Source organism: Podarcis vaucheri (genome assembly GCF_965113315.1).
Source record: "Podarcis vaucheri genome assembly, chromosome: 16".
Taxonomy (NCBI): Eukaryota; Metazoa; Chordata; class Lepidosauria; order Squamata; family Lacertidae; genus Podarcis; species Podarcis vaucheri.
Window position 1 is genome coordinate 36,307,136 of NC_138754.1, and position 22,473 is coordinate 36,329,608.

Below are 22,473 nucleotides of genomic sequence, written 5' to 3' on the forward strand. Positions count from 1 at the left end.
AAAAAAAATCATTATTCATTACTTACACTGGCAATATCACAGCTTGATTTATTATTTATAGGTTTTTTAAATGTGGGTTGTAAAACTGGTCTTTACGTTAGAATTTACAGTTGTGGAGAATATTCTCAGGAGAGAATTTTCTAGCAGAGAATATTCTCGAGAATATTCTCATTCTCGAGAATATTCAACAGAGAATATTCTTACCTCACATCACTAGTCCACGCCATACCCTGTGAAAAAGCAACAAAAAACACCCACTTGCACCTTGCAAACAAGAGTAGCATATCAGGAGAAAGAGTGTTAGGCCAGCTTTTATGAAGAAGGCAAGTGCATCTTGTAACACTTGTAGGGACTGGGCTGGAAAAGGAGGATGTGATGATGAGTTTCTCTTTCCCCAGAGAGCAAGGCTGGCTAGGTTGCTTTGGCCTGAGGGCTGCATTCACCCTTGGCCAACCCTCGGAGACTCCATGCCAGCAACAAGTCTCGCTGAAAGTGGGTGTGGCCATCTCACACTCTAACCAGCATGCTGTCATGCACATGGACAGAGACATGCACACACGCAGGCACACACACGGCCTCCCCTTGCCTCTGCTGATCCCTGCCCTGTGTTGTGTATGATTTGTTTTTTATACTGCAACCATAAAAAATTGGTGCTGTATTGAGGTCATGGTTAAAAAATTGCATGGGCCCGAACTGAAGCACTCCATCCATTGAGGCCTGCCTCAGCCTGATAGTGCTGGAGTAACATCTTTTATTGTCCCGACAGAGCAATCTATACCTTTTCATCCCAAATGCTTACTTGCTGCTACCTCAGATCTTCGGATCAGGCCCTCCCATCTAAACGTAGAGTCCAGATAAAATGAAAACGCAAGGATTTAAGCTAGGGTAGTTCCATCAGCATTTGTGGGTCTAAGGCTGGTACAGTGGTGCCTCGCAAGACGAAAAGAATCCGTTCTGTGATTCTCCTCGTCTAGCGGTTTTTTCGTCTTGCGAAGCAAGCCCATTGACGGATTAGCACTATTAGCGGCTTTTATCGGCTTATCGGATCAGCTGATAAGCGGCTTAGAAAAAGGGGGGGAAGGAAAAAAAACCCGCAGGAACTCGCAAGACATTATCGTCTTGTGAAGCAAGCCCATAGGAGATTCATTTTGCGAAGCACCTCCAAAACGGAAAACTCTTTCGTCTAGCGAGTTTTCCGTCTTGCGAGGCATTCGTCTTGCGGGGCACCACTGTAGTGCGTTTCCACTGAAATCTTGCTTTCAACTAAGCATGCCTAGAGGCAAGGTATAATTTATTTATTTTTTAAAAAAGAAACTTAGTTATTTGGCTTAACTGTGCTGTGCGAGTCTTTTAAAAATCCACTTGTTTCCCTAACAGTTGTGATCATGAGCTAATTTTAGCTCTCTATACATCTAAGAGCAGAATGAGCTAAATGCAGCATACACTATTCTCTAGAGAAATACGAAGCAGTGCTTGGTACAGTTGTTTGGCTGGCAGGGGGTGGGACGACAATGATCCGCTAATGCAGGCTCAGATATATAGAGCATTGTTTTATAAGAAATCATTTAAATTTTAAACGGATGTCTGTGGTTATGTAAAGTGTAAATCGATTGCAGCTGTTTCATGTCTGCTAGCTTGATTTGGAAGATGATATAAAACTGGAATTATTATTTTTTAATCACTAATAAAGTGCAGGTGTCAAAAGATAAGGCAGTCCTTGCCTGCAGGCTCAGTGTCTAATAGACACAAATATTTAAAGGCTGTAGACCAAATAAACCAATAGAAATAGACACAACACAAAAGGGAAAACGAGCAGTAAGGGTAGAATAAAGCAAACCATTTCAGATTTCACTTTTTCAATTTAGAAGTTTTGCTTATGCTGGTCTGTGCCTGTAATAAAGCAAATTCACTTTTTTCAAGTTGCATGATCTCAGTGGTATTGAAGCCAGGTCTCTCCCAGTCGTTAAGTAAACAAATCATTCCAGCAGTCCTTAGTCCCCTAGTTAATGGCAGAGTCCAGAGTGTGCTTTCCCCCCACTCTGCTGTTCCAGGGCAACTTGCAGTTGGAGCCAAATTATTTCTGCAGTTCTTTCTGGCTCCTAGGAGATGGAAGCAGGCTTCCTCCATCTTCTCTTTCTCTGCCTGTGGCCCTTGCCATGACACATAGGAAGCAGGGGCCTGCAGCCCCTTTGCATTGACTCAGTCCAGGATCATTTCAGCCATATAGGATGAGCCTGGAGCAGGGCAGTGTTCTTTCTGGTGCAAGGCTCTCTGCAGGGTCTGGGGATCCTTTAGCCAGAAACAGCACACCACGGTGTCTGGGTACTGTTTTCTTTCATTTAATTAATTGTTTATTAATGTTTTTTCATAATACAGGACAATAAAAGAGACTAGTCTAAATAAGAACATTGCAGAATTTGGTGGCTGTTTTCTGAGGGGCAGGAGCACTTAATAAGCAGAGCTTATACTTAAGCTGTCATTTGTCATAAACAGCTCTAAAAGATGTTTCAAAATTCTCCTTTTTAAGAAACAAAGGAAGAACTTGAAGAACTGAACAAAGAGATCAGGAAAACAGCAAATATTGTTCGTGCTAAGTTGAAAAGTAAGTGCTGTTATTGTAACATCTATAGCACACTAAAGGCATGATTCCTAAAATACTGTGTCACATAGCTGAGTGCAAAGTAACACAAGTCAGGCCATAGCTGTGTAACGGTGTCATTGGTAGGCTTTTATAGCCTTACAGCAGGCGTGCGCAGCTTGCTGCTAGTCAAGCCAAAAGCAGCCTACCAGGCAAAAATGGTAGCTCACGAATGGTCTGTTTCACATGTAACACTAAGCCATGGTTTGTTTAACAAACCAAGAGTTAGCTACAAGTTATCATACAGATTACCAAGCAAACCATGGTTTGTTTAGGCAAAGCTTTGTTCGCCCCCCCCCCCCGGCTCTTCACTGCCTAAACAACGTTTGCAGTGCCCTTAGTACTGGCATTGCCTTCCAGCGCCATCCTTCCTCTTTCCACTGGCCAACTGCTGCCAAGGAGGAACACGTCACATAACGATGGTGGCTGCTGTCTCTGACAGCCTGGAACTGCAGAAACGAGACTGACAGATCACAGGGTGGTGGGCAAAATTTGACTTCAAGGGCCACAGGCTGCTTGCAGGCCTGCTTCACAGCGAAAGCAAAGAGGTCAGTGTAAAGATCCACAGAGGCATGGTGAGCAGCATAAGGGGCAGTTTGTATCCGGCAGGTAGAATCTTTTTTTTAAAAAAAAAAATTCCAGCTTCCATTCTAGTAACAATGTGAGTTTCCCCTAAAGGCTCCCTTCTTCTGTCCCCCACTGCATCAGAAGATAACTGCTATTCTTCAAACAAATTGCAGTCGTACCTTGGTTCTCGGACGAAATACGTTCCAGAAGTCCGTTTGACTTCTGAAAACGTTCAAAAACCAAGGTGTGGCTTCTGATTGGCTGCAGGAGCTTCTTGCACTCAATCAGAAGTTGTGGAAGCTGCGTCGGACATTTGGCTTCCAAAAAACATTCGCAAACTGGAACATTCACTTCCGGGTCTGCAGCATTTGGGAGCCAAAATTTTCGAGTCACAAGGCGTTCGAGAACCAAGGTACGACTGTATATTAAAAAGTAGAAATGACCTTCCAGATTCTTGATAATATAATGATTATTATGAAAATTGCAACAGCAAGCATAGCAGCTGGCTCTTTCCAGCTAGCCACATGTTTCCAAGCTGGCTCTCCAGCCTCTGTTGTTTCAAACTAACAAACAACAGAAATTTGCAGCGCCGGGTCCTCCTGTACAGAGTTTCAGCTAATCAGCCAGCTATGGCCTCTTGTAGGATTTTGCATTTTTTTCCTGCTTGTCAATTTTCCTATGCCCAACAGACAGCATTCTGTACACACTGGGCATCCTCTGTCCTCATTGAATAGCTTTTGTTGTGTCCATCCCAGCCCAGCCTTTTAAAGTTATTTAAGAAAAAATAATTGATACTTAAAATTTGATGCCCCCCTCCTGGCCTGCTGCTATCTCCCTCTTTCTTGTGCATTATAGTGCTGTTTTGGCTAAATAGGGCTAGGCTCTTAGACGATCCATTTGCTATTTATAGGATTTAATTCTTGACCGAGTTTTGTTTCTGTAGGAAATGTAATGTTTTAATGCAATTTCCATTTTTATGGTAGGGAGTGAAGGGTAGTAACTGTGTGTGGCATCTTAAGTTCTACAAATTGCTTTTGTCTGTTTTGCAGCCATAGAACAAAATTTAGCTCGACATGAGAATGTGAATCGAACTTCAGCTGATGTCAGAATACGAAAATCACAGGTATGGTGCGGCTGGTAGGTTCCCTGAAGAGAATTTTAAAGAGAGAGAGAGAGAGAGAGAATGTGTGTTAGGAAATAGTAGCTCTTTTCTGCTTGAGTTTATGGTTTATTTTCTCATTATTTTGTGTGTGTTCAAAATAATTCAGTTTGAAAGTTAAGTCCCCCGCAAGCACTCAAATGGGAAACGAAGGGGATGATTCACAGAACTAGATGCCTGGATGTGAGCTGTGCTGCATCTGGGTGAGCAGCAAAGCAGTCATTAGACAGCTCCCCACTGTCTTGAGGCTGCCAGCATGACCCTGCACAGCTGTTTCCCTTTAGAGCTGCAAGGTCTGCACTGGTCCAATGTCAGTTCTTTGCTATCCTCCCAAAGTGGGTTGGCCTGCTTTTGGAACGAGCAGTGCATTCTGCATAATTGTAAGTAAGTAAATAACTAAATTTTTATTTACCGTATTTTTTGCTCTATAAGACGCACCCAACCATAAGACGCACCTAGTTTTAGAGGAGGAGAACAAGAAAAAAAATATTCTCCCCCTCTCTGCGCAGCGCCTCTCCAGCAAAGCGGGAGGAGAAATGGAAGGGGCTCTGTTTCTCCTCCCACTTTGCTGAAGGGGCGCTGCGCAGCTCTCCCTCTCCACGCAGCACCTCTCCAGTGAAGTCAGAACAGCAAGAGGGATCGCTGCGCAGTGAAAGCAGTGATCCCTCTTGCTGTTCTGGCTTCTGGGATACCTGCGCAGCCTGCATTCACTCCATAAGACGCACACACATTTCCCCTTACTTTTTAGGAGGGAAAAGGTGCGTCTTATAGAGCGAAAAATACAGTATACCCTGCCCTCCCTGGCCAAAACCGGGCTCAGGGCAGCTAACATCAAATATCAAATACAATAAAACACAATGAAACAATTGATTAAAGTACAGCTTAAAAATTAGAATCAGGATAAAATTAAATGACTGCCCACGAATTACAGCCATAGGGGTCAGGAACCTCAAATATTCCTCGGGGCCAGCTATCTATGTTGGTCCCACATGAGCTGATAAAATGGCCAAAGAGATAACTTACAGTATCCCATAGAGGGGGGGGGGTCAAACTGGGCCCAGACCGAAGGCCAGGCGGAACAGCTCCGTCTTCAAAATTGCAAAGGCTACAGTAGCTGTGCTCCAGACTGCTAGTTTCATCATCACCCAGTCTCCCCAGGGAACCTTGGGAACTGTAGTTCTGTGAAAGGGCCAGTGGGATCGCAAACAACTCTCAGCATCCTCCTAAACTGCCCTTTGGGGATGGGGTGGGCTCATAGGTATGTGGAAGAGCAATATGCTTTACATACAAAAATAAGTCCTAAAAGTAACTTTGCAAATGTTATTTATATCTAATCCCAGCATACAGTGTTGGCCCGGAAGTTTGTGGAGGTCATGACAACATATAATACAACCCAGACATGCTTTCGGGAACGTACCAAGGATCAGATACGGCGGCAGCTAGAAATAAGTAAGAGATTTCCTTTATTGCTTAGTACTGCTGAAAGCTTTTCTGTGCTGCCAGGATTATGCAGGCAGTTAAGAAAATAGCCATCTATAATAGCTGATCTCCTAAACAAAAGAAGTGGTTTTTAATTTTGTATATGTCATAAACTGCTTACATATTTTTTTATGAATAGTGAGATACAAATATATAAATAAAATGCATATATTCAAAAAATGCCATACAAATGAGATCTTTGCAATAAAATTTGCAGAATGGGGCAGCAGGGTTGTTAACTGCACTGCTTCCTTGATCCATACATGATTGTGGTGATAGTCCTAAATACAGTGGTGCCTCGCAAGATGAAATTAATTCGTTCCGCAAGTTTTTTCTTCTTGCGAGTTTTTCGTCTTGCCAAGCACGGTTTCCCATAAGAATGCATTGAAAATCAATCAATGCGTTCCTATGGAGACCGTCCGGGGACAGAGGGGAAGCGCCGCGGGCCTTCCCCTCTGTCCCCGGACCTGTTTTAAAGCAAGGGAAGGGGCAGCGGGGAGAATCGCTTCTCCCCGTTGCCGCCCCTTGGTTCAAAAGGGGTCTGGGGAGAGAGGGGAAGGTGCGCGCGCGCCTTCCCCTCTGTCCCCTCTTTTGAAGCAAGGGGCGGAGGGGAGAAGATCGCTTCTCCCCGTTGCCGCCCCTTGGTTCAAAAGGGGTCCGGGGACAGAGGGGAAGGCGCGCGCGCGCCTTCCCCTCTGTCCCCGGAGATTGCGGGGCTGGCAACGGGGAGAAGCGATCTTCTCCCCGCCGCCCCTTGCTTCAAAAGAGGTCCGGAGTGCGGGGGCAAGCTTCGTTTTGCGAAGCAAGCCCATAGGGAAATTCGTCTTGCGAAGCAACTCGAAAACGAAAAAACCTTTCGTCTTGCGAGTTTTTCGTCTCGCGAGGCGTTCGTCTTGCAGGGCACCACTGTAATCTGAATGCTTGTTGTTCTGTTAACTAGGGCTGATCCCACCCCTTCCTCTGTGCCAGGCAATCTGACATGTAAGATGCTTGCAGCTAGGAAAACGTACTACCAGGATGGCGAACTTGCAGCTCTCCATAAGTTGCTGGAATGCAACTTCCAGCATCATCTCACCATTGGCCATTCTGGCTGGGGCTTATCTGATTCAGGAGTCCAGCAGCACTTGGAGGACTGCATGATTCCCATCCCTGACTTTTTCCCAACCCTGCTTTCTGTAGCACGAGAACTGAACACGATTAGCAATTTAGATCCATTTTTTTCCAGTTCTCAGGGTGGCTTACAATTAAAATCCACCCCAAAATACAATAATAGTTGTGGCTAGGTTGGTGCTTGTGTGTGTCAGTCTCCTCTGTCCCTTGGCAATTGGCGACCAGTTTCTAGGTTCTTCCCTCTGGAGGGTGAGGCAGATGAAGTTGGCAGGCAGTAATGCATTTGTTTCTAGTCCTCCTTAGTTGCACTTGAGAATGTGGAAGGGTCTGCTGACGAAACTCATTTAAACCACAGATGGGGAGCCTGCAGCCCTCCATTGGTTGTTGGACTCCCAACTCCCATCATCCCCAGCTTGCCTGACCAATGGTCAGTGGTGGTGGTCGTGGTGGATTTGCAGCTCAACAACATCTCGAAGGGCCACAGGTTTCCCAGCCCTTCTTAAAAGATTACTGAATAATCAGGGGCAGAGGAAGGGGGTGCGGTGAGTGCGGTCTGCCCCTGGTGTCACCACTGAGGGTGGTGACAAAATGCCAGGCGGCACTTACCGCGGCACCTGCAGTGCGCCCGAGCCACACATCTCTCCTGGGGGAGACGCGGTGGCTTGGGCACCTGCAGGCTTTGCGTTGCCCCAAACAGTCCACCCACTGCCTCTCCCTCAGCTATAGGGCGGCTGAATGGGAGGAGGCAGGCAGACTCTGAAGGCCCTGCGGTGCGCCTTGCCCCACCCCTGGGCACCCGAGCAGCTTCCTCCACCACTGTGAATAATATAAGTGCTCTGAGCATTTGAAGGAAGTAATATATTTTATATAAATATGCAGCAATAATAATTGTTGGTAGAAGTGTAGCAGAAGCTGTCCACTTAAATACTAAGCATACGTCTGTTGCTCTTCTGATGAAGTAGCTTAAGAGGAGTCATCTCTCCACACTGTCAATTTCCTCTTGGTGAGAGGCAGACGTTTCCTTTCAGCTTCTGAGCAAGTAGTTATTTTGCAGCATGTAACAAATGGACGTCTATAATTTCTTACTAGCTGGAAAAAACACTTCTGATGAAGAGCTGGAAGAAATGCTGGAAAGTGGCAATCTTTCTATCTTCACTTCTGACGTATGTATTTCACGCCTACTTTGCTTCCCTTGTATGTATAATATTTCTGGAGTGCTTAAAATGAAAACAAGGCAGTGTGCTTTTAGAATTAAGAAGTTCGGCTCACAGGCTTACAACCTAAATGTCTTTCTCTCTGTGTGTGTACTATTTCTCCAATAAATGAAAAAATCCAATGCATATTTTCTTCTTCCCCAAAGATTATTTTAGACACCAAAATTACTAGAGAAGCTCTTGATGAAATCGAGTCACGTCACAAAGATATTATAAAACTGGAATCCAGTATACATGAGCTGCATGAAATGTTTATGGACATGGCAATGCTTGTTGAAGTTCAGGTATGTGACCAAACTATAACTTAATTTGTTGCAGTGCAGTATTTTATTAAAACGTTTGAGGTCTTCTAGTTGGAGCAGCAGTCAATTAACTGCATTGGACACATGTGACACCCCCCCCCCGAAAGCGCTTAGGGTGTGTCCCATAGGGTGTGTGATAAAGCAGCCACAAAAATGGGAGATGTTATCACTAGCAGGCAAAACCCCTAAACTGTTTTTCTGTTTTGTGAGCTGCTTTTCCTTTCATTTGAGGAAAGTAAAAAAAAAGGGGGGGTGGAAATAAAAAAATATGTACAAGGGTATTTTCAAAATGTAATACATTTCTCAACTGTGCTTTGGCTGTATGGCATATTTAAGGAGGTTTGATGCAGATTTTGTGGGTAGCAGCCAATCGGATACTCAGATCCACTTTAGTTTCTTGTTCAGTTCTTTTCTTTGAGATTATATAAACAGTTGCATTCAGGTAGCTTAGTTTTTTAATTATTACTAAGCGTAATAACTGCTTTCTTATGATTGACCAGGCTTATAGCAAATAAATAATGACTCAAGTCTCCAAGTAATGTGATGCTTTGGGTGGGCTCTGTGGTTTTTCATGTTAATTAGACTCCTATTGGGGGCTTTTAGCAGTGCAGAAGTGAAACGTTGAATGAGCTTTTTAACACTTTGCTGTTTATTGCTGCTGATAATGTCTGCTGATGGACAGAACTGCACAGGTAACACTCCTGCAATATTCCCATTTTTCCCCATGTGCCATTTCCCGAGTTAGTTCATCAAACATGATATCATATTATATGTATATATACTGGCATTCTAACTGGAATTGCTTTAAAGGAAGTTCATGCAGGGATATCTCATGCCTCCAACCTAGCCCTGAACCAGCAAGAACAGTTTCCGAGTGTTTGGAGAAAACTGACAATCTAAACGTGCTCTCCCTTACGAATTAGCTCTCTTGTTCAGACCTTGTTCACTATAGCTTTCAGCAGGAGAGTTTCCCAGCAGACTGCTGCATGGTTCTGGTCTGTCTATTCCCCCACACCATCTTAACAGCACCTGCATTCTGTTACCTTATCTCCCGGTGCATAGAGAGAAGCCTAAAAAGTAGACATGGAACAGGAAAACCACACTACCGCCATTGACGTGAAAGGCAGCCTGGCCTCTTTCTGCCTATTATGCTGGCAGGCAGGAGACTTCATTAATATTAATTAATTTATTAATTAATATTAATTATACCCTGCCCTCCCCAGCCAGGGTCGGGCTCAGGGCAGCTAACACCAAATATAAATTACAATAAAACGTAATAGAAACAACAACAACAAACAAACAGTTAATTAAAATGCGGCTTAAAATGCAGCCTCATTTTTGTAGTAGCCCATAAATCAAGACCATAAAGGGAGGAAACATCAGATATTCACCCGAGCCAGCTGTCCATGCTGGTCCTACATGGGCCAGCAAAAACACCAAGGCAAAATTCATATACCAAATCCCATATAAGGTGTCAGAGTGAGTCTAAGCCGAAGGCCAGGCGGAACAGCTCCATCTTGCAGGCCTTGCAGAAAGATGTCAAGTCCTGCAGGGCCCTGGTCTCTTGTGACAGAGCATTCCACCAAGTCGGGGCCAGTGCTGAAAAGGCCCTGGCCCTGGTTGAGACCAATCTAACCTCCTTGAGGCGCAGGACCTCCAAAGTGTTGTTATTTATGGATCTTAAGGTCCTCTGCAGGGCATACCAGGAGAGGCGGTCCCGTAAGTATGAGGGTCCTAGGCAGACTTGTGCAGGACATAATCTAAGCTGAGGTGCTGTGTAGTGCGTGTCTCTGGGATACACGTGGAGAGCATGTGTTTGACCTGTGAAAACATGTCTTCATAATAATTAGGGCATGCTTACCTTTATCTTTCTTACAGAAGCATAGTGACTCTTATGTGCAAACACTGTACAGCCCAGATCTGTGCAGCAGTGACCGAGTGTCAAATCTCGTTGACCCATGAACCCACAACACAGTGAGTCTTTGATCTAGCGCTGGGTGCCAGTAGGAAGTGTAATTTGGCTCACCTGAGGAATATCAGGTGTGAATGCCAGAAAAGGGAGAACATTCATCCCACTGTCCCTTACAGTAATGGGCTTGGGCCAGCGTGCTTGTGTTTGGCTGGTTCACTGTGAGAGAGATTGTTGCACAGAAAAGGCAGGCTGCAGATCAGGGCTGCTCTTGCATCCTTGGAGGGAAGGTAGTCAAGGACAGGTGAGGTGGAAAAACCTGAGCCTCATTTTGCAATGCTGGGGTGGCATTGCAAAGAGTTTCTGTATAGCAAGGTAGAGTGCTTTAATTGCATAGCTTCTCTGGCAGCCCCTTCCTCAGGGGACATATTGCCTTGGAGAGCAGTCTGGTGTCCCTGAAAGAGGGAGAAATAAATTTAATTTGTAGGAGATAAGCTGGTTCCTTACTCTTTAGGGAGTTGCTGGTTTGAAGCTTATTAGCTGTGACACATGACAATTTTTTAAAAAGTTATGATTGCAGCACAGGAAGCTGTGTGGGTAAGAGGTGGATGGAGAGTGTAAGATATAAAATTTCCATGTTAGAATGCCAGTCCTAAGGAAGCATATCTCATTTTTGTAGTTATGCTTTCAATTATCAGTATTTTTTTCCATGCCTGCTTTTACTGATGTGATTTCCATATGTCTTAAGTTAAGCATCAAATATAATAATAATAAAAACCTGCCTTTTTTCTTTAAAATGTAAATGTCATCACATAATCCATGTTGTACAATCATTTAAGTATGTTTCTTCTCGTTCTGAGCCATCAAAAAAAATTCTGGAAATTTCCAGCAGTGGTGAAATAAAGCTCTGTTTCTGCTGTATGTTCTTGTTTTCGCTTTAAGGGTGACATGGTCAACAGCATAGAGAAAAATGTGATGAATGCAGTCGATTATGTAGAACATGCAAAGGAAGAGACGAAAAAGGCAGTTAAATACCAAAGCAAGGCTCGCAGGGTAAGTTTTCCTGTTGGTGAGCAAATCTTGCTTTTATTGCATGCTTAGCTAGCTAGCTAGATGTCTTTTTCTTATTTTGGCATGACATGCAAAACCAAGATTGCTACAAAGCCACCTTTTCTGGAGCAATCCCAAATAAATGATCAAGTTTAAGTTGGGGAAAGCACTTTTTCGTGTGTGTCACTATTATTATTATTAGTAGTAGTAGTAGTAGTATTGCTGCCTCACTGATGGAAGGAGTTGGAGAGAGGGGCTGTTTCTCTCTTTTCTTCTCCAAATATTTGTGTTTATTTGTTCTATAAACTTAAGATTTCGTCCTATAAACTTAAGGGTTAGAGTCCTACTCAGAGTGGAGCCATTAAAATTGATGAACATGACTAACTTGGATCTACTGATTTAAAAAAAATATAGTGCTTCAAAGTGTTAAAAGGGTCTTGCACGCACGCATGCATGCGCACACACACACTGAAATGTTGCGAGTGTGGCACAGCTACACACCAACCTTCTCCTCTTAAACATACTTGCGCATGCTAAATATTTGACATGCTACACGGCTGGAGACTAATGCTATATACATGGTCACTTGCTTGCTTGCTTGATTAATGCACAGTCACATAACAACTTTCACATGTGAACAGGCCATTGCTGATCATATACCACAGATGCTACAAACACGATGCATTTCAGAAAGAGTCAGCTACTAGTCATCAAGAGATGCAGAATCCACACTAGGTCTGTGCATGTGTGAATGGGCCTTTAGGGAATTTGCTGGGCTACTGAAGTTTATTTGTCATGATTGTAGTGGACTTGCCAGAGTGTTTGGGTTGGTTTTTTTTAAAAAAAAGATGCAGTGGAAACTTTGCTAATTTAATTGCATGTATTGTTACACCTTTTTTCCAGCTTCCTTTTTCCACAAAGCCCTTCATGCACTTTCCCTCATTGATGGGAACTGAAATTCCACAGGGTGGCATAAGTGGGTCAGAAAGTTAAGCTGACCTAATACAGTCAGAATGGGTTTATTTTAAACACACTTTTTCATTCTTTCTTTTTGACCCCAAAATGGCTTTATTGTTTTTGGGGCTAACTGTACAGCCCCACATATGAACTGGTGGGATGTTAGTAAGCTATTTTTAACTTTGACAAACGGTTTTTGGCTATTCTTGTTTTGTCCTGTGGCTCTCTAGTGTGGACAGACAATCAGTTGTAACCCCCTCATCCTGGTAAGGGCAGCTGGTACTACTGGCATGATGATGATTTATTATTTGTACCCCACCCATCTGGCTGGGTTTCCCCAGTCACTCTGGGCGGCTTCCAACAAAAGATTAAAAATACATTAAAACATGTCATTAGAAACTTCCCTAAACAGGGCTGCCTTTGGATGTCTTCTAAACGTCAGGTAGTTGTTTATTTCTTTGACATCCGATGGGAGGGCATTCCACAGGGCGGGTGCCACTACTGAGAAGGCCCTCTGCTTGGTTCCCTGTAGCTTTGCTTCTTGCAGTGAGGGAACCGCCAGAAGGCCCTCGGCACAGGAACTCAGTGTCCAGGCTGAACGATGGGGATGGAGACCCTCCTTCATGATGTCACTGAGTATATTCCAAAGAAAAGAGAAAAGGATGGATCAGGATGAAATGGTGTGGGGATGTGTCATGATAACCTTCCCCATCTCCCTCTCACAGCATTGCATTTATTTTCTATTAAAATTGCAAGGGGCTTCAAAGTTCATAAGTGATTTATGGTCTGGGGAAAACTCTGTGCTTCTGTATCCCACCTTGAGGTGCTTAGTGTGGAGTACATGGAGCCATCTTGTTTTGCTGCCAAAATTTGTTAGAGGTTAATCTGAAATGGTGGATGTGCCCAAGGCCACTTGTGAATTTCAGGGCTATGTGAACTCGACTCTCCTGAGTCCTAGTCAAGTAGCCTGTCCTCTGTGCCAAGTGTGGGGAGAAGTGTCTCCTTCAATTCTTGAATTACAAGGGGGCATGAGAGAGGGAGGTCAGCTCTCTGAATTTTTGATGCCCACCCAGCTACTGTTTTTAGAAGACGGGTGGTGGTGGTATAGCTTGGTTCAACTGGGGAGAGAGTGCATGGGGCTTATGAATGTCATTAAACGTCCCTACCCCTCCCACCCACACCCTTGGCCTCCCTTGTTTCTGCACTGGATTGCTGTTCAATGGTTGGTTACTTACAATAGATTGGCAAGGCTTCCTGGCACCCCATTGTTAGCAGTAGCAACCATAAAACTTTTTTACTTTCTCAATTAGACTTGGCATTTCTGATCTGTAGTAAAATCAAATGTAAATTTGTAGTTGGAAACACATAAGAACATAGGAAGCTGCCTTGTGCCAAGTCAAACTATTAGGCAGCGGTTCTCCAAGGTTTTAGAGAAGGGTCACTTTCAGCCCTGCCTGAAGATACCAGAGTTGAATGTTGGACCCTCTGCATGCAAAGCAGTTTCTCTGCAATTGAATTTACAGCCCTTCCCAATGTATGGCTTTCAAGGTTCTTTGGATAATTGACTCTCCCTCCTGTGGCCCGGAGTTTGCATCTGGATTTACCATGGCCACTATATTACACCTGACTACTCCAGGGGTGGAAAACCCTTTTGGTTCTGCAGGCCGGATCCCAGCCTTGTGGGCCAGGCTTGTTTTCCCTTGCCCAGTGCACAATCAGAAGAGTGCTTTGGGGCTCCTGATTATGTATTGGCAATCACGTCTATACCTGACCCACATCGGATGTCACGCCTGATGTCGAGTGTGGGGCTTGCAGGCATGGTTTGGTGAAAAGCTGTCTCATGCGCTAAATTTAAACCCACGTTGGGCCATATTTGACCCATGAGTTGGAGGTTTCTCCCCCTGCTCTAGGGCACAGCCTTGGAGGTTCCATTAAAAAACAACCCAAAGCAGATCCAGAAAGCCTGCATTACACCATACTGACTTTTTCAGGCTGGGTGGTAGAACGGTACTTGACATTTCTGAAACGAAGCTTTTAACACCATTTTGCAAAATTGAAACAATTGCCTTACTTTCCTTTGGCAGAAAAAGTGGATAATTCTCATTATAGTGCTGGTGGTGCTTGCTGTACTTGCTTTAATAATTGGCTTGTCGGTCGGGATTAAGTGATGCTTCGATAACCTCAGCATGCAGCCTCGCTCTGCTGTTGTGCAGTAAGTACTAATCAACTAACTTGCCGTGCATGCTAACCTTTGTTCATCGGTGATAAGTGATTTAACACACCCGCCAAGTTGGTGGGTTACACTCAACAGCTACGTCAAAACCCTTAAATGTGTTTGAGAGCAGAACTCAAGCGCATAGTGAGAACTGAGACACCTAGTGGCTAGCTGCTGAATATATTTCCTTCCAACGCTTCCAAGAGATTTTGGATGGAGTGATACCCACTGGGACTAGATCTGTTTTGTATTGGTGTAGAAACAAGCAAGCTTGGGGGCTTACACAGATTTCATCAACATATAGAGAAAGTGATGAACTGGAGAGAGAATTTGGATCTCTCCTGCAAATTGCTAACTGGGGCTCTCTTGTTCTTGTATATTTGATAACGTGGATGAAGCTGCTATTTTCTTTTTGTAAGGATCCTTGCTAGGCAGTAGTTGAGAATTATGTGGCATGTCCTGTCTAAAAACACATCTCCTCCGCAGGAAGCTGCCTTACGCCAGATCAGGCTGCTCATTACTATCTACTTTAACACTTCCAGAGTCTCAGGTCTTTTCAGGCAGCTGATAACTGATCCTTGTAACTTGAAAAGTCAGAGATTGAACCTGGGATCTTGTGAGTGCAAAACATAAGCTATGCCCATTCCCCACGAAGGCTTCTGTACAGCCTTTAACATTTTAGCCCCTGGTTCTCACAACAACAAAGCAAAGGCTGAGTTGTATATACTGCTGCATATTTGATCCATGTGAATATGTGCTTTGTCCCTTTTTCTTCTGTTGCCCCACCCCAGCCCCACATCCCAGTTACTTCTGTTGCTCTATTAAGTACCTGAAACTCTGATGTTACCAAACAAAAGAAGAAACCACAAAAAATGACGCACTGTTCCATTCTGTTAAACATGGTTCTGTGTAACTCCAAATGTTTGTTGCTCCTACACCAACATCACAGTGCTCTAGTTTCTGATTATTTTATTCCATATTTGAATTCAGAAAGTCCCTTGACTTTAGTTTTTACTATATGTGATTAGTAAAAACAACTGAAATTGCTTTCTGTCAGGTAATTATGCTTAGCTTTGGGGGTGCGTATTGTAAATTCTTGCATCTTTGCATTTATTAAATAATAATAATAATAATAATAATCTGGGGGGTAAGCTAACCACAGTTTTCCTCTCTTTGCAGAAATTGGTGTTCATAATAATTTGTGTAGCCGTAATCCTTCTAATCCTTGGAATTGTCCTAGCAGCGACTTTCTCATAACGAACAGCACATTCCAAGAGTTTGGGATCTTCTGAATCACACATTCAGGGAAACCAACGTGGCCTAATTCTTGTAAAGATGCCTTTTCTTGCCATAATGAAAGTATCTTTTGCAGGATTGGCCATTTACTAGCTATTTAAGTAGTCAGTAGCACTTACGTTTTACTCCTGCAAATCGGAACCAAATTGTAACCACGGTTGTTGTTTTTTCTTCTTCCAAACAAGAAAAAGCTGGAAAGCCTATCATATGGACATGTAACCTTAAAAGCTGCTAAATCTTTTCTGCACTAACTAATTTGAAGATGAATTCCAACTTTAGGTACATCAGTGTTACCAGTATAGAATTAGGGAATTAGTTTGTGGTTTTTTTGTTTTGTTCTTTTGCCAGATGCATTCAGTTTTTGAAATTTGGCTTCGTTTTTCCTCACTATTAATTCATCATCTTAGCATAATAATCTTGTTTAAAATTAAAGCAGCCACGTTCTCTAAATAACTGTTTGACTTCAATCCTAAACACACTTACTTTGGAGGTGGGTCACACTGAAGCAACTGGATTTACTCTGAAGTAAATGTGATTGAGATTGAGATGCGAAGTGGCTTTCTCTTGTCTCCAGTTTTAATGTTGAAAAACGGTCTTAAACTATAGGTCTTAAGATTTGTGTGTGATATTTTTTAAAAAGCAAGTAATTTTTTATATTCATTTTTATTAGCGTCAAGGCAAACAAGTAGAAGTTGAAGTGCCTCTTTAACAGTGACCTCATCAACTCTTTGTTTTTAAAACTTAAACTCTATTATGAATAACTGCTAATCTGTGCTATAAAACTGTCTCGTTTTAAAGAAGATCCACTCCACTGTGAAGTTTGCTAAGTGCTCTTTCTGTATGTTCTTTCAGAGTTTTGTTATAAAATGCTTAAAGGACGCAATATTTCTTGAGATGAATGAGAGGTGCAGTCCATGCGAGGGAGCCTTCCATTCACTTCAATGGAGGGAAGGGAAGCTTTGCATGCTTCTTCAGCCACCTCTGCTGAAGTGAATGGGGAAGCCTTCATGGGTGGCACTGCTCCAAACACGCACCAGGGCCCATTTGGTAAAGGATCTTTGGGTCCCAAGCTCTCTCCTCTTGTGCAAGTCCTGTTAATTTTAGCAAGACCTGCACCTGAGGCTGATGTAGTGGGCTGTATTCAAAATGCCTAGTAAGAAAATGGGCTGCAATAAAAAAAATATATGTGATGATGGAGCAAAGATACAAGTGTCTTGAAGCTTGACTTAATTTTGAAATACTTCCAATCTGCGGTATGTGCAAAGGAACTCGAATGCGCACAGATCAGATCTGCGTTAACAATATTGGGTGTAATGCAGTGAGCCACTTCTTTGCCAAGGAGCAAAAATCAAGGTATTGCTTCTTTACCATTTCTGTTTGGTCTTTGAAGAGTGGGTGATTGATCAAGAGAAACTGGCATGTTTATACTTTAAAAATAATAATAATCTTAAATAAAACACTGATTTTGTTGGGGAATTGGCTTCTCAGTTTCCAAAACATGAATGAAGTGTTTGTGACGGCAAAAGCTTCAATCCAAAGAAAGTTGGTTGCACTGAAATCCTACTGAAATGAATGGGACCTAACACACATAACTTCCTCTGGATTTGGGGCCAAAGTGTCCACCTGTTAGCAACTTTTAAGCATTTCTGAAGTAACCCAGACGTTTGAATTTTGTTGGTTATTTTTTGTATCGTTTTTATTACTGTGTAAAGTATTTGTAAGTGTATTTTGATTTGCTACTGTTTAAATATAGTAATGTCGATATTTATGCTGAAAGTGAAATAAACTATAACGGGTGCCTTTTTAAAAAACCAAACCAAACCAGAACGTGGCCTTGAAATGTTTATTTCTCTGTGTTGTGTGTATAATAGATATGTATATATGTAAACATAAACTGCAGGTATATTTTGCCTTGCAATGAACCCCCCCCACCGTGTAACCTCTCATTTATTTTACTTTTTATGTATTTGAAAGACATACTGTTAAACAATTGTGACGCATGCAGTGACCTAAAAAGGTGTCTGTAATAGTGGCTATTTCTGATGTGTATAAATTCTTGGCGCACTACAAATGTTCTGTGGAAAGTGTTCACCCTGCAAATATGGAGACTAGTAAATATAACATTCCAAATAAGTTTCTTGATCCTTTAAAAACACCAACATAGGATCTCTTTTAAAATATAAGATTTTTCTAAATATTTGAGTTAGGAGTGTGGAGTGGAGACATTGTGTAGCATTTCCAGGAGAATTATTGACACATAACCTTAATTGTTCGTTCATTCATTTCTTTAAAATGATTGCTGAACATCTTTTGCTATTTAATGCAAACATCTGTAGGAATAAGTTACTCACTACACGTTTTGTAGGAATAATTATTTATTTCTGTTAAAGTGTTTTAAAGTTCCATTCCCTATGTAGCCATACCTTTTCTCTTGAAATTCCAAGACACGCACATCTTGCAGAGATTCATTTTGGGGAGGGCGGGGAGCAAGCAGGCAGAATGATACCTTCTAATAAATGCATTGAAACAAAATAGGTTTCTTAACTTTGGAACAAACCATTGGCCACTAGGGGACAGCGAGGTTGGCATTGAAGACGTGCATCATAATGTATCTAGAATCATAGAATTGTAGAGTTGGGAGGGACCTCAAGAGTCATCTAGTCCACCCCCTGCAATGCAGGAATCACAGCTAAAACATCCGTGACAGATGGCCATCCAACCTCTGCTTAGAAACCTCACACTGTTAAGGAACATTCACCAGGCTTTAAAAACAACAACCCATCACCCAGCTCTTACAACATTGGAGAGTTGCTGTTACTGCCCTGACACTACAGTCTTTGCTGTGCTTGTTTCTGCCTTTCATGAGTTCCTTCTTCCATCAACATAGTTGTAACCTTCAAGAGCTGTTAGTTGAACGGCTTCTATAGTCAGCTGTGAATAAAGCTACTGGTTGGTTAAGAAAGCTGAATGTTTTCTGTAGGCTAGTGAGAGTTGGGGCAGAGTCTGCGCAACTGTTGAAGCTCTTGAGAGGTGGACCGGACTAAACAAGTCCTCCTCGGTAGTTGGAACAGCAGGGGTTGCAGTTGCTCCTTTAAACAACACAATTATTACCAATGAATTGTAAGAATTCCAAGAAGTGTGGAAGGGAATGCCTTGCTGGATGTGTGCGTGCCCTTCCGATGATATTTTCCATTTCCATTTATTGCATTTAGCAAGTAACGGAGAGAGAAAAGCAGGAAGTGTGGCTTTTAACAAAAATGGGAAAACAGAATTAACTTTGGGAATTCCCCCACCCACCCATAGCCTCTCTGATATGTCCCTGTGCCTCGTATACCTTGCTAAATATAGCCATGGGACAGACACAGGCCAGCGGGTCACTATGTAGCTGTGAAGCAACATAAGCCATGTACCACAATCACCTTCTCGGTTTATGCAACCATCGGTTGCGATCCCTATTTTGGTGAACGATACAAAGCACCGACAGCTTCACACGGCCGACGCAGGAAAAGGAGGGCAGATAAATCCTAGGAACTGATCAAGGAAGCAGATTGTCCAGGCGTGCAGGCATTTAGTGGACTCATAACTCATCTTTGTCAATTGCTTTAGGGGGTTGGAAATGGAAACGGTAAGTTGCATGGTTTTGATGTTTGAAAAGAATTGTATACAGCACCCTGCTTTGCTCAGAGCAAACTTCTAATAGGAAGAGGCTGGAATAAACCACAAAGTTACCGATCAAAGCAAGATAGAAAATGGGTATGCATTTTTTACTTGGAGGTGGAAAACAGTCAAAGCATCTGAGCTTTGATTTGGTGTAGAAGAAGACGAAAGAAAGAAAACGTTTCTCAACTATACCATGCTGCTGACGACTTAAATCAGAGTGTACTGTTTGGGTTAGATAACGAAAGTGATGACTCCAATGCTCTGTCCTGCTAGTACTACACCTTAAATTCTTCACAGACTTCCCTCCTTAGTAAAATGTAATTAAATGAAATATTTTCAGTTCATCTTTAAGCTACCATGGGCAGTAAATTACCTCATTTGTCTGCTTTGTTGCCCTTGTTCTGTATTCCCAAACATCAAAATTCAGAGTGTAAGCTCCTTGAGGGCAAGGAACAATCATTTTTGCTTCTGTTTCCTTAATAAGGCATCACATAAGCAGATGGCGCTGCATAGATTGTGGTGGCTAACCTGTGGGCCCTCTTGATGTTGCTGGACTACATCTCCCATAATTCCTGGTAGTGCTGGTTGGGGCTCATGGGAGTTGAAGTCCAACAACATATGGATAAGCAACCCAGAATCTCACAGGTCAGTTGCTAGAGCTGAGAAGCTGAGAGATGCAGATGGCCCAAGCTGTGGCATTGCAAACCTGGAAAAGAGAGAAAGCTTGCAAGAGACGATTATATACTGCCTACAAGTCACAGGAGCTCATATTGGGGAGAGTCCTTATATTTTATTTGCATAATTTTTAGGCAGCCCCAATAACAATGTTCTCCAGGCTGCTTGCAGTTTTCTCTTCAGTGTCCAAAGAGGAATCTGAGTTCTTAAACAGTCCCTGGGTAGGTAAGCTTAACAACATGTCATTTTCAAAATACTGGCAGCTGGCTTTTAAGGGGTTGCCCCAGCTCCACTCACCTGAGCAGGTGTTTTGAAAATCGGCCTGGTGGGAATAAGGGATGTTGGAGAATTCCAACAAAAATGAAAAAGGAAGTAGAAATTGAAGCAATTTGCATATTCATCTGTAGTCAGGAACAGAAATCAGTTGAGTGAACCCAACTAGTATTCGTTCACATGGTTGCTCTTAAGTCCACAAATGAAACCTAATGATTTTGGTTTACAGCATGTTGGTGTTTCCTTTACATGGAGATGAACGTACATTACATAGAACCATATGAAATTTAATTACAATAAATAACAAACAGTGAAAAGGGTAACAAAAACATTTGATGGAAATGAAACTGCAGCAAAAAGGGAACAGTGTGGATTGTGATGGCGGCAGGTTGGGTCAGAAATTGCTGCTCTGAGCAGACTAAGCCCAAACGAAGACCATTTCTAAATGAATTCTCTGGGAGCTTTGGCCAAGATTTGAGAGCGATTCCAAAAACAATTCTTTGGTGGTGTCCCAAGTGTCTGTTTTTGAAACAAAGCTCGAAGTGTTTTTTGTTGCTTTTAGCCGCAACAATACCCCCCCCCCATAGAACAATACCACTTGGACAGACATATCTCTTATCATCATTGTAATTTATTCAGTTTGCTACTTCCTCTGAAGGAGCCCAGCCAACATGCCACATGAAAATAGGGACAGTCTATTCTTTAGAAAATAATGTCCCTATTTTTATGAGGAATGTTGGAGGGTATGCATCAGTGATCTCAGTTTTGCCAGGAACAGTGCCTTTCAGCCACCTCCTAACCACCTTTTAGCACCTTTGGCAAACAACAGTTCACAGGAACTGTTCTTTCAGGGGAAGCCACAGGTGTTTAAAGTGGTATGAAACTGTTTTAAATGCATATGGTTTGGATGGAGCACAAATCAAATCCAATATACTGTACACCAGTCCAGCTGAGGTAGTCCAAATTCCACTGCCAGAAAATGTGGATTGTGTGACCTGTATAAATTTGAAGGACCTTATGCTTGTGAATGTAAACCAAATGCTCAGGTTCTGAAGGCAAATGTTCTTGAGGATGGTCCTATTTGCAGTTTCCCTGATAGGAAATTATGCCCCACAGCCTAAAACACAGGACAGAGGAATAAAAGGAGCTTTGGTGCCAGAGGACCAAGCCCATAAAAGTCAGAACTGTGGCTAAAACGAGAAGCTCTGTGAGCCTTAAGAAGAAAAGCAAGGTGTTGTGGACAGTACAGAATGTCTTGTGTTCCAGGGGAAATTCAGGATTCTTCCCACTGGAAGTAACTCATGACAATGAACCAGGGACTTGCCTGATATCGAGTTGGTTCTGTTGCAGTGCCAGAAAGCTTTCCTAACCTCACCACAACCCCTCAAAAAGGAGTTTTGGGGTTGCTTCCAATGCGAGTCCTACTCAGAGTAGACCTATTTAAATCAATGGACATTACTTGACTTGGGTTCATTAATGCTCTTGCCCTTACTTCTGGCTGCAGTGAAATGGAAGGTTTCTTTCCTACCTCCAAACCCAGTGCTCCGGTTGGATATTAAGCACCACGAAACAATGAGGAAGGGAGGCATGTGGGTGGGAGGGAAGGAGAGGCTTGTGATGCTCACCATTCATTTGGTGGCAGGTGGAGGAGGGATAAGCATGCTCTCCCTGGTGACATCAGGGAGCACGGCAAGGGCAAATTTTGGCCAGGACTGGGCTCGGAAACAGGAATCGGGAAGTTCAGGTTGCATTTAAAGGGACATCTACCTGATTTGCACTTCCCAAAACAGTATCTGAACCAAAACACAGCTATCCTTTAGAATTCACACTTCTCTGAATTTTGTGATGCAGTTCTCCTGCCAGTGCCACAGGCCTGGCTGAAGAGGAGAGTATTTCACAAACGGAAAGCCACTGCAGAATAGGGCCATTCCTGTGTTGCCACCCTCAAGACCTCTCCTGGAGTAGGCAC

At 42.9% G+C, this 22,473-nt stretch overlaps 1 protein-coding gene and 1 long non-coding RNA gene across 4 annotated transcripts in view; both read left to right on the forward strand.

The window, feature by feature from the left end:
- Positions 1 to 17,717, forward strand: part of STX2 (syntaxin 2) — a 30,525-nt gene extending 12,808 nt beyond the window's left edge. The window contains exons 4-11 of one of the 2 annotated variants that reach the window (XM_082204174.1): positions 2,528 to 2,602; positions 4,255 to 4,328; positions 5,705 to 5,813; positions 8,043 to 8,116; positions 8,314 to 8,451; positions 11,321 to 11,431; positions 14,470 to 14,597; positions 15,780 to 17,717. In XM_082204174.1, the coding sequence (XP_082060300.1) occupies positions 2,528 to 2,602; positions 4,255 to 4,328; positions 5,705 to 5,813; positions 8,043 to 8,116; positions 8,314 to 8,451; positions 11,321 to 11,431; positions 14,470 to 14,553 (665 nt within the window). In that variant the 3' untranslated portion in view covers positions 14,554 to 14,597; positions 15,780 to 17,717. The remainder of the gene's footprint in view (positions 1 to 2,527; positions 2,603 to 4,254; positions 4,329 to 5,704; positions 5,814 to 8,042; positions 8,117 to 8,313; positions 8,452 to 11,320; positions 11,432 to 14,469; positions 14,598 to 15,779) is intronic. The other variant, XM_082204175.1, reaches the window with a different exon arrangement.
- Positions 1 to 22,473, forward strand: part of LOC309521568 — a 503,597-nt gene that overhangs the window by 473,086 nt on the left and 8,038 nt on the right. The gene's annotated exons all lie outside the window — the stretch shown is intronic.